The 19,968-nt window shown below is 46.5% G+C and overlaps 1 protein-coding gene across 5 annotated transcripts in view; it reads left to right on the plus strand.

Annotated features, from left to right (window-relative positions):
• The window catches only part of SEL1L3 (SEL1L family member 3), a 100,841-nt gene that overhangs the window by 8,601 nt on the left and 72,272 nt on the right, over positions 1–19,968 (plus strand). For 4 of the 5 annotated variants that reach the window (XR_007409981.1, XM_049108723.1, XM_035714134.2 and 1 more), the window contains exons 2-5: positions 6,009–6,579; positions 16,804–16,948; positions 18,583–18,704; positions 19,112–19,227. Coding sequence is in view for 4 of the 5 variants with exons in the window: in XM_049108723.1 (XP_048964680.1) it covers positions 6,009–6,579; positions 16,804–16,948; positions 18,583–18,704; positions 19,112–19,227 (954 nt within the window). In the remaining variant the exon portion in view is untranslated. The remainder of the gene's footprint in view (positions 1–6,008; positions 6,580–16,803; positions 16,949–18,582; positions 18,705–19,111; positions 19,228–19,968) is intronic. The other variant, XM_025437289.3, reaches the window with a different exon arrangement.

The following is a 19,968-nucleotide window of genomic DNA, read 5'->3' on the forward strand; positions in this document are numbered from 1 at the left end:
GTGAACCTCAGGAGAGGGTGGCAGGGACTCTGGATCCAGTCCTCCGGTTTATGCGCAGGTGCTCCCTGGAGCAGTGAGCCGAGGAGGACCACAGAGGCTCCTGGCTGAAATGCTCCCGCCCAGTATTTCACTTCAGCGGGAAACACCCAAAATCCTACTGTGTGCCAAGCTCTATTTTAGAAGCCAGGAACATAACAATGAATAAGACATGGACTCTGACCTCATAATTTCTAAACAAAGGAGTGACTGGGTGCTTTTTTACTTCCGTTAATGCAAGCTGGCATGTGAAAATACCTATGAAGGTTGGACACGTGTCATGGCTGTAGCTGAAACTCTTCCACTTAATTGCTTTATTTTCCTGGCAGGAAACAGATAACCACACACATGACTTAAGCCAGGAAATCAGCTTCAGCTTAATCAATATTTAGAGTGTGATGTGTTGCTAATTGGTGTTGGTTGTGTACATAACAGAGGTAGCCACAGCTCATGGCGTGGCAGCTGCCCACTGGGTCTGCTTCAATCCACGAGACACCAGCTTCCTACTTTGCATACGTGCCCCCAAAGACTGAAGGCCGTCCTGTCTTCTTGAGGGATTTGGACCCTGCCCCTAGAGCCGCAGATGGTGGCTTTGAGGTCCCCTTCGGGGCCAGCACCCTCCCCCACCATATTACGAAAGCCTTGTCCATCCCTGAAATTGTTCTTCTCTTGTACTCCTGCTTCTCCCACTTCTCAAGTCATCTGGCTCAGCCCGTGACATTTTTCTGCACCCAGGCTAGCTCGAACTTCTCATCCCACTTAGATCTTTACCAAAGGAAACAATAGCAAGATGCCAACGTTGCCACCACTGGGGAACCTTTGCAAAATAACCCATCAAGCGCCATCAACCACACGTCTACAAAGTTATGCCTAATTGGGTTATTCATCTCATTTCTCCCGTATGATCATTCCTTTAAAAAGCACATTTTCTGTCATTTTGTGGTTTCCGAAACTCTAAATCTAGAATAAAAGCTCGATAATCTAGAACCGTAGTCGGCAAGCTGTGGTCGACGGGCGCAGCCAGCTGCCTGTTTGTGTAAACAGAGTTGAACGGGACCACAGCCGTGATCATTCGCTTATAAGTCAGTTGTCTGTGGCTGCTTTCTTGATACCACAGCAGAGCTAAGCAGTTTTCATGGACACCAAGTGGCCTGCAAAACCTAAAATACTTACCATATGGCCCTTTTTTTTTTTTTTACAGGAAAAGTCTGCTAACTTCAAATCTAGAATAGCACCAGCCAGTAGAAGTATAACGTAAGCCACGAGTACGAGCCACCTGTGTAATTTCAAATTTTTCGATAGCTGCATTTAAAAAGTAACAGGTGAAATTCATTTGGGGGAGCATATTTTGTTTAACTCACTGCATCTCAGTATGATCCACTTCAACACGTGGTCGGTATGAGAACTATTAGATAGGTTGCATTTTTTAAAACATTGAAATCCAGTGTATATCGTACATTACAGCACATCTCGATCGGAACCCGTCGCATTTCTTCTGTATTGGCGTGCGTCTAGAACCCATAAGCTCCTAAACCGTGGATTCACTTTTCCTGCATTTGAGGTTTTGAAGTAGGTGAAAATAAAATAATCTTCATATGCACAGATGAAGATTTCCTTTAAAACCGAATTTTGAGGGAAGGCTCTGGAGAGAGAACACCGTCAGGTGTCCTATACCTTTTTCGTTCCCCTCTGTCACCACTGATCTCCACAGTGATGAGCCCGACGTCCAGAAAGTCATGGTTCATCAGGCAAAGCTGAAGCCAGTGTCAGCAGGCTGCGCTTATTAACGTGGGAAAGTGGGCCGGTGCACGTTTCACCCTAAGATGGAAAGCAACGAACGTTACCACTAACTGCACTTTCCAGTGGAAGCTCATGAAATCACATAGCCTTTCCCCCCAGAATTCTGTTTAAGAGAAGCATTAGCCTGGAGTTGCCAGCGTCAGCGATAAAAACATGATTCAAAAGAATAAAATAAAATAAAATAAAATAAAATAAAATAAAATAAAATAAAATAAAATAAAAAATAAGCAGCAGAAGAGGGCTAGGGTGTGTTTTTAAGGTAGACATAAAAGGAACGAGGAAGACGTTTTAAGGCATTTTCTGAAAAAGAACACACGGTGACATTCAGTATGTCCTGGCCTCTGCTCTCTGTTGCCTTATTAACTGGGCACGTGTGGGATTGAGTGAGGGTGGTGGCTTTCGGGGCACTGGGAACGAGGGACACTCGCCACCATCAGCCGCCACGCTGTCCAGCCTCCCTGTCTTCGGCTGGCCTCTGCACTGGGTTCACATCTTGAGAAGGGGCCACATCTGGGCACATCTGTCTGAATGAACAAACCGCCCCTTGTGGATAAATGCTGAGGGTACCCGTAACCCCAAGAAAGCCGAACTGAGCCCAGCCACTCCTTACAGCCTTGCTGCCGTGCACGTGGGGGGACAACGTGGGAGAGGGCCGGGCTCCTGGGCTTGCCTCTGCTAAGCCACCAGCGGGGTTCTGTGGGGGGACCACTCAGCGATCACTGCCTCGTTGGAAGAGTTGGGGGGGCTGGCTCATCACCAAGGGCTCTAACAGTCACTACTTCTAATTATGAGATTATTTTTATGTTTGTTTTCCCCCCTGTAATTTGGAAATATAAATGAGAGCATAAAACAATTAAGCCTCTCACTGCGGGGGCAGACAGTTTGGACTGTACCCACCTCTTTACAGATTTCTTCCCACACTTTTCCCATGACTAATCAAAAGGGATGGCCAGCCCTCCTCACTCTGCTACGTGGAGAAGCTACTTTTTTTTTTTTTTTAATTTTCATCTTTAGGACACTTGCTTTTCTCTTCACCCCCCCGACTCCCCCCCCCCAATATTCATGTAGTACAAAATTCAAAAGATAAATAAAAATAGATAGCACATGTCTCTCCCTCATCCTGTCTCCTGGTCACTTCGTCCTTCTCCATGTGAACAGCTAGTGGATTCAAGCAAATGTGTATTTGTTTTTCCTTTTTTTAAACTAAAGATTATATTTATTTATTCATGAGAAGTGGAGACATGGGCAGAAGGAGAAGCAGGCTCCACACCCGATGTGGAAGCCTGATGTGGGACTCGATACCAGGACCCCAGGGTCACCCCTTGAGTTGAAGGCAGACCCTCAGCCACTGAGCCACCAAGCGTCCCTATTTTTCCTTTTCTTAAAAAACAACAACAGCAACAACAAAACTCAAATGATACTTCTGAAACTTGTTTAAAAAAACAAAACAAAACAAAACGAAACCCTCAAACTTTGGAGATCATTTCATTATCTGTACATGAGGCTCTTACCTGTTTTAATAGCTGTCTAGCCCTCCAGGAGAGGATGTACTATCATTTACTGAACCAGCCCTGTCTTGATGGACATTTAGTTTTCCATCTTTTGCTGTTGCAAATAGTCCTGCAGTGAAAACCTGTACATACATCATCTTGCACAAATTTGAGTATATGGGGAGGATAAAATCCTAGAGGAGGAATTATTGGACCAGAGGGTGGGTGCATTTCTACGTTTGTTGGATACTCCCCGACTGCCGTCCATAGAGATCACTCTCACCAGCAGTACACAGTAAGAGGCCAGTTTGGCGGGTACAGTGTGTTATTGGACTCTTGGATCTCTGTGAACCGAGTAAGTTCAAACTGTGAACTTCTGTGAACCGAGTAAGTTCAAACTGGTATCTTCAGCGTGGTTTCAATTTGCTTTTCTCTTATTATCAGTGGGAATTTGCTTATTGATGAACTCTGTCATTTGCTCATTTTTCTTGGTTGTCAGCTTTGTTTCTAATTGACTGTCAGTGCTTTAAAATAGAAACACGCTTCCCTTTTCCAGAAACTTTCAATGATTCTTCAGTGTCAGTAGAATGAGAGTCCACATTCCCTGGGCTGGGATTCAGTGTCCTTCAGAGCCAGGACCTAACCTCCACACACCCCCCCCCCCCACCCCCCGACCTCATAACCCCATGTCCTTTTGCATCTTTAATCCCATTCTGTTCTCCGGTCAAACCAGTCTGCCTCTATCTAGTATGTCTGCTCTTCCTTAAGCTGTTGACATTGCTTGTGGGGGCTTCCACGAGCCTCTCTACCTAAAGAACCTCTCTTCACCCCTCAAAGCCCAATGAAAACCCACTCTTTCCATAGATTCTAGATCCCCCAGGTAGAATTACCCTCACCTGGGACTGTACTCCATTAGGACTTGCGTCTCTTGCGTCTAGGTTGACAGGAGCCTTGAGCACATTCTGCCTTTGGGTCACTGCTCTTTGTCAACACAATTCCCTGATACCTAGCTTTGTGTCTCAGCCCCTTCTGGGAAGAAAGGGGTTCTTAGCACTTCCTTCTTTAGAAAAGGCCACAGTGACCTTTTTCTTTAGACTTGTAAAAATATTCACAGCATAAAATTTACCAATTTAACCACTCTTAAGGGTATACAGCTCAGGGGCAGCGAGTACATTCACATTGTTGCACAACCATCCCCACCATCCATCTCCAGAACTCTTCTCCTCTTGTAAAACTATCACTCTGTGCCCATTAAACAATAAGTGCCCATGATCTCCCCCCCCTCCCCTGATCTCTAGCAACCACCAGTCCTTCTGTCTCTATGGATCTGACTGCTCCAGGCACTTCGTACAAGTAGAATCGTATGGTATTTATTCCTTATGACTGGTTTATTTCACTTAGCGTAATGCCCTCAAATTTCACCCATACTGTAGCATGTGCCATACTTCTCTTTTTAAGGTTGAATGAGATTCCATTGTGTGTATATATCACATTTTGTTTTTCCGTTTATTCACTGAGGTGGATGTCTACCTCTTGGCTGTTGTGAATATGGCTGCTGTGAGCATCAGGGTATGTCTATGAACGTATCTCTTCAAGTCCTTGTGTTCTGCTACGTTGGGTATACAGCCAGGAGTGGAGTTGCTGGATCATGTGGTAATCCTGTGTTTAATTTTTTGAGGAACTGATGTACTGTTTGACTCAGTGGCTGCACGATTTTACATTCTCACCAGCCATGCACCAGGAGTCTGGTTTCTCTACGTTCTCTCCAACACTTTATATTTTTGTTTTATTTATTTTTTTGGTTTTGGATCATAGCCATACTAATGGGAGTGAAGTGGTCCGAAGTTACCTTTTTCCTACTGTGTTTTGGATGCCCGAATCACAAACTTTTATTTAGAAGAGCTCTTAGTGCCCGTACATCAGTGCCTTATGCTCAAAACAACATTGCCTTGATCTCATGACCAACTGTCCAAATTTCTTCTGGAAGGAATGTCCGTTTTAAGAGGTCTTCATACTTAAAGAACGAGATAAATAAGCACACAGCTAAAATCTTTCTTGGCACAGGTAACACCATCCATGGTGAGAGAATCAGACAACACAGTCTGAGGTCCAAGCCTTGCCTGTGTGTGATTTGGAGCAGTGGAAACTCCTGCTGGGCCATCCGTCATGCGTGCTTGTGCTGGCTCAGAACTTACGGGAGAGGAAGGGCCAGGTTGGCATCCCTGTCATGTTCCCTCTTGGGTGCACTTTGAACTCGTCTCCCACCCTTTGATTTGGCTGCGTCTGATCACCATTTGAAGTCAGGACAATAGTTTGGAAATGTCTGAAGCTGCTCATCTCTTTTTCACGCGAAGGCAGAGTCGCCGATACTGGATTTGTTGCGAACTAGCTCCTCCATTTGGAAACCAACTCTGGAATGATTGCCACGTAGCTTTGAAAGTCACATTTTGATCAGCAGATGCTACTGAGTCTGGGGAGAGAGTTTAATGTGGCCTAATCTTCATTAGTGTGTGTGTTGGTTTTTCTGTAATTGTTCGGTCGTGGTTTTGCCATCTTGTGCGTCCCACATTCATTGCTTTATGTAGATGCCTATTTTTTATTCCAGGGAAAAAATGCACGTATCTGTTAATATGATGATTTTTAAACTCCCTGTACTTTCTTTCCTTTTTTTTTCCTTTTCAGAACGTTGTCCCGTCTTTGGGCAGGCCGACCTCCCTGACTACGTCGGTGACCCCCAAAGCCGAGCAGAGCGTGGCTTACAAAGACTTTATTTATTTCACTGTCTTTGAAGGGAATGTCCGCAATGTCTCTGAAGTCTCGGTTGAGTATTTATGCTCTCAGCCTTGTGTTGTCAATCTGGAAGCGGTCGTTTCATCCGAGTTCAGAAGTAGCATCCCTGTGTACAAAAAGAGGTGGAAGAATGAGAAGCATCTTCACACCAGCAGGACACAAATAGTACATGTGAAATTTCCAAGCATCATGGTTTACAGAGATGATTATTTCATCAGACACTCCATTTCAGTATCCGCGGTGATACTACGCGCCTGGATTACTCACAAATACAGTGGTGGAGACTTGAATGTTAAATGGGAGGAAAATTTGCTACATGCTGTAGCGAAAAATTATACTCTGCTGAAGACAGTCCCGCCTTTCGAACGCCCTTTCAAAGATCATCAAGTGTGCCTTGAGTGGAACATGGATTATATTTGGAACCTTCGGGCAAACAAGATTCCCCAGTGTCCTCTTGAAAATGGTAGGTCATTTGCCTTGCGAGGAGCCTCGTGCTCATTTCTTCAGATAGCCTGTATCACGAGAGGTTGGCAGGAGAAGGTTCTCGCACTAGCAGGTGGGGGAGGCAAGGAAAACGACGAACACACCGGATCGGCTTTAGGACTCCGGGGGAGAAAGAGGGTGGAAGGAAAAAGGTGAAGAGAGAAGAAACAGTAGTAGAGAATAGAGTGCACTTGAGAGTCACAGAGGTCATGGAGGGACCTTGAGAGGTTTGGCTCTGAAGTTGTCAAAGGAGTGTTAATGCCACCGAGACCGACCCTGGGAACATCTTCCTCCCTCTGTCCCTTCATGAGTATCTGATATTTTTAACTGGAATGTTTTATCCCAGGGGAGATGAGAACCAGAGGAGCCTTTGTGTTGGGCGGGAAGGAAGTATCCCACGGTAGTTTCCAGCCCAGAGCGCATGGGTTCAACTCCTGGCTCTGCCCCTTTCTGCCTGTGTAATCTTGGAATTCTGGGAGCCTCAGTTTCCTTGTCTGTAAAGTGGGGGTGATCGGTAACAGTTCCCTCAGAGCAGAGTTGGGAAAATGAAATGAGATGTAATTTGCTTAACGCATAATCAGCACTCAGTAAAAAAGTAGCCGTGACGATGATAGAGTCCAAACTCTGCATTTTATCCTAAATGCCACGTGGTTACAGCCACCGAAGGACCCATGCAGGGGGTTCCCGTGCCTTCCCTTAAGCACCGGGGTTGGAGCTCTCTGGCTGTGCGTCCTTAGGGGAAGTTCTCTCCCTTGGCAAGAGGAGCACCTTCCTATGGGGATGCTGAGCGCCCCCCAGCTCTTCTGCTCATCCCCCGATGGGGAGCTATGCCGGGCATGCTCCCAGGCACTTACCTGGAATCTGACAGTGCTTCCTGCAGTGTAGCCCTAGGACCAGCTGCCAGAGTCACGCAGGGCTCTTGGTGTAAATGCAGATTCCCAGGCCCCCACACAGCCTACTGGGTCAGGAGCTGTGGGGTGCAGGGCCCCGAGATCAGCATTTGAAACACACTCCCATGACTCTGACGCATCTTGAAGCTCCAGGACCTCTGGAGCAGCGGCAGAGCTGGTGGGCTCTTGACCTAGAATGACGGTGGCCCAACCGCCATGAGCCTGTGACAGAAGACGCTTCCTCGGGAGGTGCCTGACCCCTGCTAGTCTTTGAGAGGACTTGCTTTGGGGCAAGGTGACTTAACCCTGAGAAAACAACAGCGATGAGTATTCCCTGGGACCACCCCAAACGGCCCTGCATCTAGAGGAAATGTGAAGGGTCTGTTTAGCCATACGTTATGGTGGGTCAGAGGCCACCTGCTGTAGAACAGATACATTCAGCATTTAAAAAAAATTTTTTTTTTACATTTAGCATTTTAAAAAAACTTTTCTTTATTTGAAATAATTATAGACGTGCAGGAAGTTGCAAAAATGGTAGAGAGCCCCGCGTATCCTTCCCCCAGGTTCCCTCTAATAAAAATCTTTCCTGACTGTAGGATGCTAGCGAGAGCACAAAACTGATGTTGACTTAGACCGTGGACTTTATTCAGAATTCACTAGTTTTTACAGGAGCTCTTGTGTGCGTGCGTGCGTGTGTGTGTGTGCACGCACGCGTGTGTAGTTCTCTGCCCTCCTATCCTGCACTTGGTCTGAGTAGCCTTGTTCCGTGTCTGGCTGATTTCATGGTTGTGTGGTGCTGAAAGTACAGATCTGGAGAGGAGGAAGCCAGACTCCGTTCCCGTATGCGTGTGAGTTGGGGGTAGGGCGGGCGGGCAATTAAATGTCTGAAACAGTCGAGCTGCCTGCATTTCAATGATTAGTGTGCATCCTTCCTCCACGCAGAACCCCATGCTAGCATCTTTCTGGAATGCCTTCCACGGGGAGACCTAATTTATTAAGGAGAAGGAAGCACGAGGCACATACAAGCCAGGTTTTTTTTTTTTTTTTTTTTTTGATTTGCCTCCGATTTTGTCAGGGCGTAATGATTCCATTTCATGTTTGGCAAATCACATATTTCTCACTGAAGAATGACTAAATTGCAAGCTGGAAGTTTTCAGATGAAGTCATTTATGAACTAGCCGAGGTCTTAGGGCCCCTGCCCATACCCTTACGATGTGAACCACCTTTTCTTTCTTTTGTTGTTCCTTCCCGTATTCACTGAGCTTTGCGGAATAGCGCAGTGGGATTTTTCTCTCCACCTTCTTCCAAGCATTACTTTTGGGGTGAGAACCAATCTGATAAAAGCATGATGCAGAGGAAAAACCTTTTCTAATAATTAAAGTCCTCCAAAATGGTTGAGGGGGTTGGTGCTCGTGCACTCTCAAAGCCAGCTCTGTTTGCTGTGATTTGTTCACCGAAAAGGGGAAAATTCCCTCGCCCTCTCTTTAAAAGAGGAATCAAAAGAGCGTCTGCAGCAGCCCTATGGAAAGTGTCCACGACCTTTGTTCTTGATACGCTGTGCGATGGAAGGGGGCCAGGCCTCTGGCTTGTTCTTAGCAGGGGCTTCTTTATTCAGCTCTCGATGAACAAGAGTCAAGTCAGAACAACAAGATGGCATTAGGGAGCCGAGGGGGCGCCTTTCATGTCCGGTCCCCTTGCAGTCTGCAGCCAGCGCTGGTGTGGGGTGGGGGCGGGGGGGAACGTTTTCTGTGTCAAGTGCCTGGTGTCCTACGACGGCTCCACGTCTGGACTAAAGGACGCTGTGACTTGCTTTCATTTTCTTTTTCCTTTATAAAGAGAGAAGAGAGCCAAGGTGCCCCCATGCACGGGGCTGTTCTGTGAGGACGGTTAGAGCCCCTCTCCCCCAAAGGCCCAGGGCCGGCCCCCACCGTGAGGCTGTGCGCCTGGACGCCCGCCCCTCCCCGCGGCCCGCCGTTTATCTGCTTTGCCACGACCGTGCCAGGCCGGGCCTTTGGCCTGATTTTTGGTGGACGTGCAGCAGATTTTTGTCCGGCCCTGCCGAGAAAACCTTCCCCAGATCAGAAGTCGGCAGCCTCTCAGGACACAGGTGTATCCAGGCCTGGCCACGTGTCCTCCTGGTGCACCTGTACCTGCTGCATTCTGGGCACGTGGGCCAGCGGTGGCCAGGCACGCCACACCTAGGGCCCCAAGCGTATTGTCCGTTTCCCTGGGGGAAGGAACCAGGCCTTGGCCGTTGTCCCTCAGTGGTGACACATGTGCCTGACTCACCCATGAACTCGTCGAGAAAAAGCGATGCACCCCCAGGCAACAACTCCAGGCCCGCCTGGACCTCTCTTCCTGCCTGTCCCACCGTGCCAGGTCAGCTGGCCCTGTGCCTCCATCCTCGATCGCCCCGCACCACGAGTGTTGCCGTCATAACCGGTGGATGTCACCGCCGGCAGCGGCCTCATTCCCCACGTGGCAGCCAGTGCAAACAGGTGGCATCACCCCCCGCAGGTGGTTCCTCCCACTGCAGTGAGGAAGAGCCCCTCGATGACCCCTGTGCCCAGGGTCCCTGTCCCCTACCCTGCCGCGTCTCCTGACGTGCCCCCCTTGTGCACCTGCTGCAGCCGCGCGGGCCTGCTTCCTGCTCCTTGAGCTTCTCGGGGTCATTCTCCCTTTGGGACACTTACGTTATCGCTCCCTGTGCTAATGCCATGTCAGGAGAGAGGGCTCGCTGAGCCGCTTATCTAGGATGGCAGCCCCACCCCGTTGTTCTCTATCTTCACCCCCCTCCCAGCCCTATCGTCACCAGACTTTGTAATTAAATATGCGTCATTGCTTTCTTTGCCCGGGGAGTCTCTCTGTACTGGGACGCGAGCTCCTAAGGCCAAGGTCCTGGCTCGCTTTGTGCGGTGCCCCCTGCCGCAGCCCCTAGCACCCCGCAGGCATCCAGTGACTATTTGTGAATTGAGTGACAGATGCTCTCAGCCAAGGGGCAAGGACTGCGTGTGACCATCACACTGGGACATCCTCACACAGCTGTGTTGCCACGTTAGCGAGCACCCAGGGGTAGCGGGCGGCTGTCCCTAGGCTCGCACACAGGCCACAGCTGCCCCGGGAGAGCCCTTCTGGGGGCTGTGCTGGTTAAGAATGCAATCTCTTGGTCAGTCATTCTCCTTGGCAACCGCACATGAGCCTCCGCTTTGCCCTGCCCTCGTAGTTTGAGTCTGGGATTCCCCAACCCCCGCCTCGACCAAGTTGATGCCTTTTATGGGAAATAGGCCTCCCCCCTGCCCCCACTGCCGCACCACGTGGCAAAATCATCCTCCTACTTTGGTAGCTGGCTCAAATGTCCACTCCTCCCCTGCCCACCCCCCTCCCCACCGAAGCTTCTCTCTTTTCTTTTTTCATCCCCACAATCAGAAATTAACTCCCTGCCCTCTGGCCTCCCCTAGCTGCCTGTGGGTGCCTGTGTGTCATGTTCAAGTCAGGGAAACAGAGAACATTGAGCACCGGCTAGGGATCAATTTCTCTGCTAGGGCTGGAGGCGGGAAGATACAGACACGGTGCCCCCTGTCTTTAGGTGCCTAAGCAGGAGGGAAGAGCAGCTACCCGTAGTGACAGCTGCTTCCTGAGGCTGAGTGCTCGCGGTGTGGCAGGCACTGTGCTAAACGCTCTATGTATCTCATTTAATCTGCCCAGAGCCTTACTGTCACCTCTACAGGGGAGGAAACTGACTCAGAGAGGGTGGGGGACTTGTCTAAGGTCGCACAGCTCTCCATGATAGAGCTGGGATTTGAACCCAAGGGAGTCTGGTTCCCAAACCCCACAGGGAGCTATTATGCTGCACTGCTGAGGGATGTCATGAAACTATTTACCTATTTTAAGTCCTTCGTTCACTGAAAGAAGTCACTGAGCAGTCTTTACACATCCAGAGCTTCGCTTTCTTCTCAGCAGAGGCGACATCTGAACAGACACTTGAAGGATGAGTAGAGGTTTCATCGTCGGAAAAGGGGTAGAGGGAAGGGTCTCCAGGGAAAAGGAGAAGCATGAACCAAGACACAGAGAGGAGAATATGCATCCCGATGGCGGCAGGGGTGTGAGCCCGCATCTCCCGATGGGAGGGATGGCGACTAGGCCTCATCTTGGCTGCCAGCCCGGAGGAGTAAGAAGGATTCCGAGGCTGAGTCTGTGCCTAGTGCGAGAGTGGCGGGTGATGGGTTCCCGGTGCCTGGCACCGGGTGCAAATGTGGGGGAGCAGCTTCCTGCTCTGTGTTTGTCCTTCGAGGTAGAACCCCAGGTGTGAGTTGGGCGATTCGGGGAACTTAGACTGGAGAAGCAGGCTGGGCCCACACGGACGTGTGTATTAACCGTCTGCCCTGCTGTGCGTCTCTATGAACATTTCTCTGGTCTTTCCGCTTGGGGCAGACACTGGGGAGCGTGGCAGCTTCCTTCTTTTCCACTCTCTCTCTCCCTTTCGTCGACGATCCATTCTCCTCTTCAGAGCCAATGGGTTAGAAGTGTGATTTCTTATAACAAAACTCCATTACAACAAAGTCATGGAAGGACAATGTGGGAGCCAGGCTTTACCTGTCCCCGTGAAACTACCAGTTGATGCAGTGAGACTATTTAAGGCAATGACATGATGATACCGTTTATAACTCTGAGAACTATGTATTTGGCACTTTTATTCAAAAGGAGAGACAGAGAGAGACTTAGTTCTTTTTTTCCCTCCAGTTAATCACGGTGGTCTGAATTTCTCAGTAATAACACTAATTAATGCCTCGCATCTGCATGGCCCTTTATGGTTTCCAGAACACTTTTTCCGTGCACATTGTCTCATTTAATCCTCGTAATAGGCCCATGGGAAAGAGTATTATTCTCATCTTTTCTTTTCAGAGGAGAAAACCAAGGCTCAGCTTGTTTCAGGGGAGTCCAAGCTTCCTGATTCCTTCGACTTTGCTATGCCGCCTCTCTGAAATATGCTAATACAGCCCTAACCCAGGTTCTAAATTAGAAAGGAATACTCTTTTTTTAAGTTGAATTTTTACTGATGTGAATCATCCTGTTTTCCTCACCCACTGGACTTTGTGTCTTTGAAGCAGATTGAATAGTCACAGAGGCCCAGGGCGGGGAGGCCTTCTGTAGGGGGCTGGCGTCTTCTCCCGGCCTGCATGGGAATGCTCAGACTTTGTTCTCTGGGTTTTTTGTTTTGTTTTGTTTTTTTGGCCTAAAAAGAAATACATGCACCTGGTAAAAAATTCATAGAGTGTAAAAGGGGTTGGAGGAAGAGTGAGCTCCCACCCACCCTGTGCTCTCGTTCTTTTCCTAGAGGCAAACTCACGGACACTAGTTTCTTGCATCTGCTTCCAGAAATGCTCTCTGCTCCTATAAGCATTAAGTTCATGCCCCTTTCTTCAGACACACATGGGAAGCTACTAAAAACTCTGTCCCACTCTCATTGACAACACGGCAGAGATTTTTCTATAGGCAGAGCATGTCCTACACGACCTCATTCCTTTCAGTAGCTGCTCAGCATCCCGTTGCCTGACAGCCCATAATTTATTTAACCTGTCCCCTGCTGGTGGTCACGCAGGTCACTTCTAGTCTTTTACTTTTGGCAACAAGGTTTCGTCGAACATCCCTGTACATGCATCTTTGGGCACACCTACAAGTATGTTCAGAGGATAAATTCCTGGGAGTGAAATTTATTTTATTTTTAACACTCCTACTATTGAATATTCCACTGACTTCCTTACTCGCCCACTTCACTGCCTGGTATCCTTTGTGGGGAAGTTCTGACCTAAATCATACTTGCGAGAAAATTGAGTTTTAGTTCTCAGGCTTTGGTTTTAAAGAAAATGGAACCCCTGAACACACGTGCCTTTTAATGTCTTGCATTTGGAAAGCACTCTTGAGATACCTGCGCTCCAGCTTTCCTTCTTCAGGTTGGAACATCTTAGCTTCTTTTCCTCCTGCTGCTACTTACAGACTTACAGTCTGGTTTGTTTTCGTTTGTTTGTTTGTTTTTGCCCCAAGACTATCTCTAACTTCTCCCCAAATGGGCTGAGGTCTCAGCTGCATCATTGTGGATGTGTTTGAAGCACGTCCTGAGTAGGGTTTTGTTACATGGACGTGGGACTGTCCCTGGAGCAGGTGTCCATGTCAGGGCTCTGATCACTCTACTGACCTGGAGAATGGGCTACGTGACTCACCCCAACCGCCCCACTCGGAGGTGATGCTCAAAGTCCTTAAGAGCCCGTATAAGACAGGGTCTCCAGGTCAGGCTCCGCGGGTGCTAGCCGTAGTGCTGAAGCAGGATGGTGCAGGAGGCCCTTGCTGAGCCAACTCTACCCTGAAGGAGAGCCAGGATGGGTAGTGGTGCTGGAGTCGTGGAGGGTCAAGGCAGCACCGACCTCTTTGGGAAGACCTGTGAGATGTGATGTGGTTTAATAAGAAGCCCATTGGTTTGTAGTGGGAGACCAGCTTTGAGTTCTACCTGCATCTCTCACGGGCCGTGCAACCTTCACTTCTTGTCTCCAAATGAAGGAGTTTGTGCCGTACAGATGGAATCTAATCCCTCTTTTTTCTCTAAAATTTGATAAAAGAAAACAAGCAAAAACAGTCAAAGTGGTGGGTTCTAAATCTGACCCGTTTTCCTGGTATTTTTATGTTTGTCGCAATGATGCCTTTTTCCTACCTAACTTCTGCATTCAAGATTAGCCAGAGAAATGGATTTGGGGGAAGGGTCTCAAGGAAGAGAGGCTGTGATCTGATTTCAGAAGCATGGGGCACATTATAGAATTGTGAAAAGAGTTGAACAGGAGAGAGGCAGGTTCAGATCCTGATTGAATAGGATAGGACTGAAGGCCTATTTGTCCATTCATTTATTCATCATTCCCTCAATATTTGTGGAGCCTATCAAGTGTTGGCCACTATGCTGGGCTCCAGGGATGGGGTAATGATTGAAGTAATGTCCCCGCTCTCTTGGGACTTACGTTCTGGAGGAAACTGGGCAAGCCTCTTATCCTCTTTGGACCTAAATTTTGGGCTTACGTGTTTCTACCTGTAAATTCTTTAATGGAGAATGACACTGGTACTATTACTTCCCATTCTAGTGGCCATGGCAGCCATCACTAATGAAACATAGTGCTCCAAGCAGCCCCACAGTCAGATATTAGAAAACAAGCCTAGATGTTGAATCCTAATGTCCTTTCCTGCTCTGAACTTTCATTCTTATTATTTCTAAGTAAGTGGGAAGGCAATATTATGCTGAAAGAAAAATTGCAGGAGAACTCCAAATCATAGAACTATTCAAGCTGTAGATTTTACAAGAAAACCACCATCGCTTTGGTTTTGTTGGGTACAAAAGGTACGTGTTTTTGTAAAATTTATTTTAGATCTTTCTATCTTAGATTTTTTTCCTTCCACATCTTTTGCTGCAAGTTCTCCAGCTCAACCCGCTTTACTTTGATCCCTGGATAAAGGAGAGGCTCATCAGCATTGACTTTTAACTCCTTTCACTTTGGAAACCTCTTTATGAAGCCTCCTTTTACCGGAGTCAGGTTGGACAGAATCAAATCCTGCTCTTTTTGATAAATGTTTCTACTGCACACTAGGTAACTCAACAGCAATCACTAGCAGAAGGCCTCCTAGGGGGCTAACGTGGCCATCTGGTCTTTTATGTTCCACTCCACACGGTGGAAGCCAAACCAAGGTTGGGCTGACAGCAGTCTCTTGGTGATTTTCTCCCTGGATTCCAAAGACACACTTGCAGTGTTTCCATTTCTAATCCCCCCTTCCCTTTCCCATAATAGATCAGCAAGTCCAATGTCCCCAAATTGAGCTCAAATAGTGAAGAATAAAAAAAAGTTTGCGTTGTTTCTGTTGGAATTGATAACTCTATCCTTTGGAGATTTCAAATGCCTCTCTACCTCTCACAAAACAGGGAGATTTGTGGACACTGGGGACAATGTGGCTCTATTTTATTTAATTCTATTAGATATAGGGGTCTGAGATTATGAACACTTTGCTCTTGTGATTTTTAAGTTTTAATGAGCCAGAGCTACCTCCCTCTATAATAAAACATTTCTCTCCATTGAGGAATGACAGCTGGGGTCTTCAGTATTGCAGGCTGAGGTATTGGATAACTTGCACAGAAGTTAACTCTTCCCTTTCCAAGAAGCTGAGGAAAATAGATAATTTCCACCATTGGATCATGGACATTTCAACCGAAGAGCATTTTTTAAAAGAGAAAAGGGATTCATTTCTTTTTCTTCCTTTGAAAGGGGGTTGGGTATGGAAAATATGAAAAAAAATCATTCTGGCCTCGTTGAAAGCAGTGGGTATTAAATATAGATGAGATAATTCAGTTCTCCTTTTAAGACTTGTTAAGGACACCCTGTCTTCTCTAGAGCCACAGAGTTCTCCCACATTTGCAAAATAAAGTGGAAGGCTCCCTAGTTTTAAGGGGTTTGGTTGGCCATTTTTGCCAAAGGTAATGTGTGGAATATATTGGAAAATCTGCACAGAAGGAAAAAACCTGTGCACTTCTAAGAGCATGGATTCTGAGACAAAACCGCCTGAGTTGGAGTCCCAGCTCCACCTCTTATTATTCAATCTTCTCTAGAGCTCAGTTTTTTCATCTGTTGAATGGAGGTAACAGAACCCATTTCATTGATGGTTATGGACTTAAATGAGATGACTCCTGGAATGGTTTGCTTAGCACATCCCTTGGCGTATTCTGTGTTCCATCAGCATTAGCTACCACTTTGGCACCTGTGCCTCCATTTCCCCATCTGTAAGGTGGGGATAATAGGATTAAAAGAATCTCTCTTTCTAGGCAGCTAGCTAGCTGAATGAGATATAGACCCATTGACAGCAGTGTGGTTGGTGTCCTGCTGCTCGTGTGAAAACGGTTACTGTTGTTGCACGGATTCCAAACGCTTTCCTTAACACTGGAAGGGCAGCATGTGAAAGAGCCTAGGACCCGAGCTTGAACATCACACGTCTGGCTCTCCTGCTTATTAGCTGTGTCCTTCGGCGAGTTATTTTACTTCTATGCCTCGGACTTTTCGTCTGTAGATTGGGACCCATAATTCAATCTCCTCAGTGGGGTTGCTGGGAAAACGAATTGAGACAGCTCTCTGTAAAGGGCTTAGCAGGCGTCCGGCATAGATTCAGTGTTCAATAAATGTTTGCTAATGTTTTCAGATGCTTTCTTGTAACTGGGCAGATTGGAACTGGGCAGAGGGTTCCAGGAAGAATGTGATTTGGGAAGCAGTGCTTTGCTGGAGATAATTGAAAGGCAGCCGTCTTGCTGTTTGCAGATGTGGTCACCCTCCTGGGCTTTCTCTACGCCTCCAGTGGAGAAAACACAGGCATTGTGAAGAAGTTCCTGAGGTTTCACAACCGAGAGCTGGAGGCCACCCGACGCCAGCGGATAGATTATCCAGTGTAAGAATGGGCAGGTGATGGGGGCTGGTGGGGCAGTACTGTGTTTCTCTGAAGACCAGGGCAGGCTAGTGGAATCCCGTAGGAAGACACGCTTTGGTAGCACGTTTCAGAAAAATGTGGAGATCCACACGGCTTAGACAGAACTTGTGGCCCAAAGTATTCCTGAATTATTCTTGCAATTAGCAATCCTCAGCATGCCTCGGACTTTCCTGTGTTGGTCCCAGGAACGACACGAGCAGGGGACCAAGGTGTGGGATCCTGAGGCCTCGCAAGCTTTCGGGTGCAGCCAGCCACAGCCAGTGCACATTGCTGCCTTCGCTTTGCTTTTTCTGTCTTGAAAGATTGGATGAGCTGCTTGAAATCTCACAACTTCTGATCTCCTCCATTGATTTCAGCAAAACCCAGATATATTTTTTTCCTTCTGCTGAATTGAAGATGCTGAAAACAGTTCCTGGTTCACCTCAGACCGGATGGATTTAGCAGAGTGATTTAATTCTTCCCATGCTGCTGGCTGTAGAAAGATCTTGAGTCACTTTACTGAGCGTATGTTCTTGCTAAGCTTCCTTGTAATAACTTATCTTCATGAGCTTGCTCAGCTGGGTGGGTCAGGAGGGAGCTGTGTGGCACCATCTGTTTGCATATCTTACCACTGATTCTGAGGCCAGATTACAAAGCCCAGAAAATTCTAAAGGACTTGTTTGGACCTATCTCCAAAGAACCCGGGGCCACGGCCACTTTAACCCAAACTGTGAATTGCTTACTGGGGTAACGGCCAGAACTCTGTACATTTGTTTTGACCTTGATTCCTGTTTCACCTGCAAAATGCAATTACTCCCAGCGCCTCATCTTTGAACTGCTGGTCACTAACATAATGTGTGGCATCAAGCAAGGGTTCAGCAAATATTTGCTGAGTGATGGATGGATCACACATCTTGGCTAAATGTGTCCTAGTTAAGTTGACTACTGTTATTTTATTCTCACGCCACAAATCACAGATGTACAATACTTTTTTCAACTAAAATAGCCCCGATCCAGAAATGGAACAATTAGATTAGTTGTTTCCATATGGGTCAGCCAAACTGTGATCCTGACAACCTAATGTATGCATTAAAATAGTATCTATGTGTCCCAATTAACATATAGCGATGCCATTCGCAGATTATGACATTTTTGTACCTTAAGGCTTTCATCTTGGAAGGAAACAAAAATTGCTCAAAAGCCCTCATTATGTTTTTTTCTTTTAATCATCGAAATTAGAATAGCTTCTTATCAAACCACCTCTTATTTAAATCCAGATTTTTATTTTATGTCTGGCTTTCCAACCCTTTATCAAGAATTCAGATGGCAGGCATGTGAGATTGTCAAAGAGGCACAGACCCAGAGTTTTCGGTGCAAGGGACACTATCTGCTAGTTGTATACAATGATTCTTAACTCCTGTCTGTTGCAGTTACTATAACTACCTCCTTTGTCTCAAAAATCAAGCTTTGCAAGCTGATCTCCCATGATGAACATGAAGGCAAATTCATCCCTTCATTGGAAAGAAAGCAATTTACTTGGTCATTGTTAGCTATAATTACCTGTTCTTGGATGATATCAATCTGCAGATTTTTTTTTTTTCTCCTCACTCTTGTAGGTTTACTGTTTCATTGTGGCTTTACTTACTCCATTATTGCAAGGCCAATCTCTGCGGGATTCTCTACTTTGTTGATTCTAATGAGATGTACGGCACGCCGTCTGTATTTCTCACTGAAGAGGGTGAGTATAAAACAGAACCTTTAAAATAATACTGTAGTTTTCTTGTGCTCTATTGGCAGTTATGTCTGGAATTAAGGAAGATGCTGTCAACGTGGTAGTTGTTCAGCGAAAGCGATGATTTTCAAATGCGGCCTCATGTGAACCTTTTCTTTCTTTCTTTTTCTTTTTCTTTTTCTTTTTCTTTTTCTTTTTTTTTCCTGGAAGCGTGTAAAACACATGTCTTCTTTACGAAGGAATCCACTTGTGTGTTCTTTTGCTTGCTTTGTCTTTGTTTATAGGAAGATGACACATGTTCTAGCCATAGCGCTCCTTTGGACAATTGTCGAAACAGGAGCAACCACTTCGTGCACTTTCTAAGGAATTTTTTTTTTTTCTCTCGTGTTCACGAGCTTTCATTTTCCTTGTAGGCCACTTGCATATTCAGATGCATCTTGTCAAAGGAGAAGACCTTGCTGTGAAAACGAAATTCACCATGCCTTTGAAGGAGTGGTTTCGACTGGATATCTCTTTTAACGGAGGCCAGGTATCTGTGCGCACGCCCCGCGAATCACTTCGTGTTAAGCCTTGCCATAAACTCAGGAAGCAGGGATGTCTGCAAGAGCACATTTGTGGCGAATGATAAACTCTTTACAACTCTACACTTTTTCAATCAAACTTTTATAGATGGAAGTTTAAATCATAAGAATCCTATCCCATTTAATTAACTTTTAAAGTGCTTCTTTCGACCATATTGTGAATGAGTAAATAATATAGCCAGCTCTATGTCCACAATTATCTGGATGATATCAGCAATTCAGTATTCCCCCACCCCCACCCCCCGAGGGAGATAGGCTTTGTGGAAATAAATGTTAAAGCAGCATCGGTCATGTTTATGCAGTGTTATCAGATCTACGACTTTTTTTTTTTTTTTTTTCAGGAAATTTATTGGTTAGCTCAGCCAAGAAATGGTTTGACTGTTTTTGGCAGTTACACAATTGCTGACGTTTGGCATTAAACAGACAAATAATAACCAACAAACCTAAGTGATGGCAGGACAGAGGGGCTTTATCTACTTTGTACTATAAAAACAGTGTACATAACTGTTTCAAACTCTCATAACACAGATTTTATGGATTGTGGCAAATCTGTTGTTATAATTGAAGACTATTCCATTTCTCAATATACTTGATGCCGATGTGCTACTTTTTCCCCTCGTTTTACTTCCTCATCAGCTTTTCTTATTGATTTGTGATTTTCCGGTAACAAAAGTGGAAGAGACGTTTTG

This window comes from Canis lupus, chromosome 3, assembly GCF_003254725.2.
Source record: "Canis lupus dingo isolate Sandy chromosome 3, ASM325472v2, whole genome shotgun sequence".
Taxonomy (NCBI): Eukaryota; Metazoa; Chordata; class Mammalia; order Carnivora; family Canidae; genus Canis; species Canis lupus.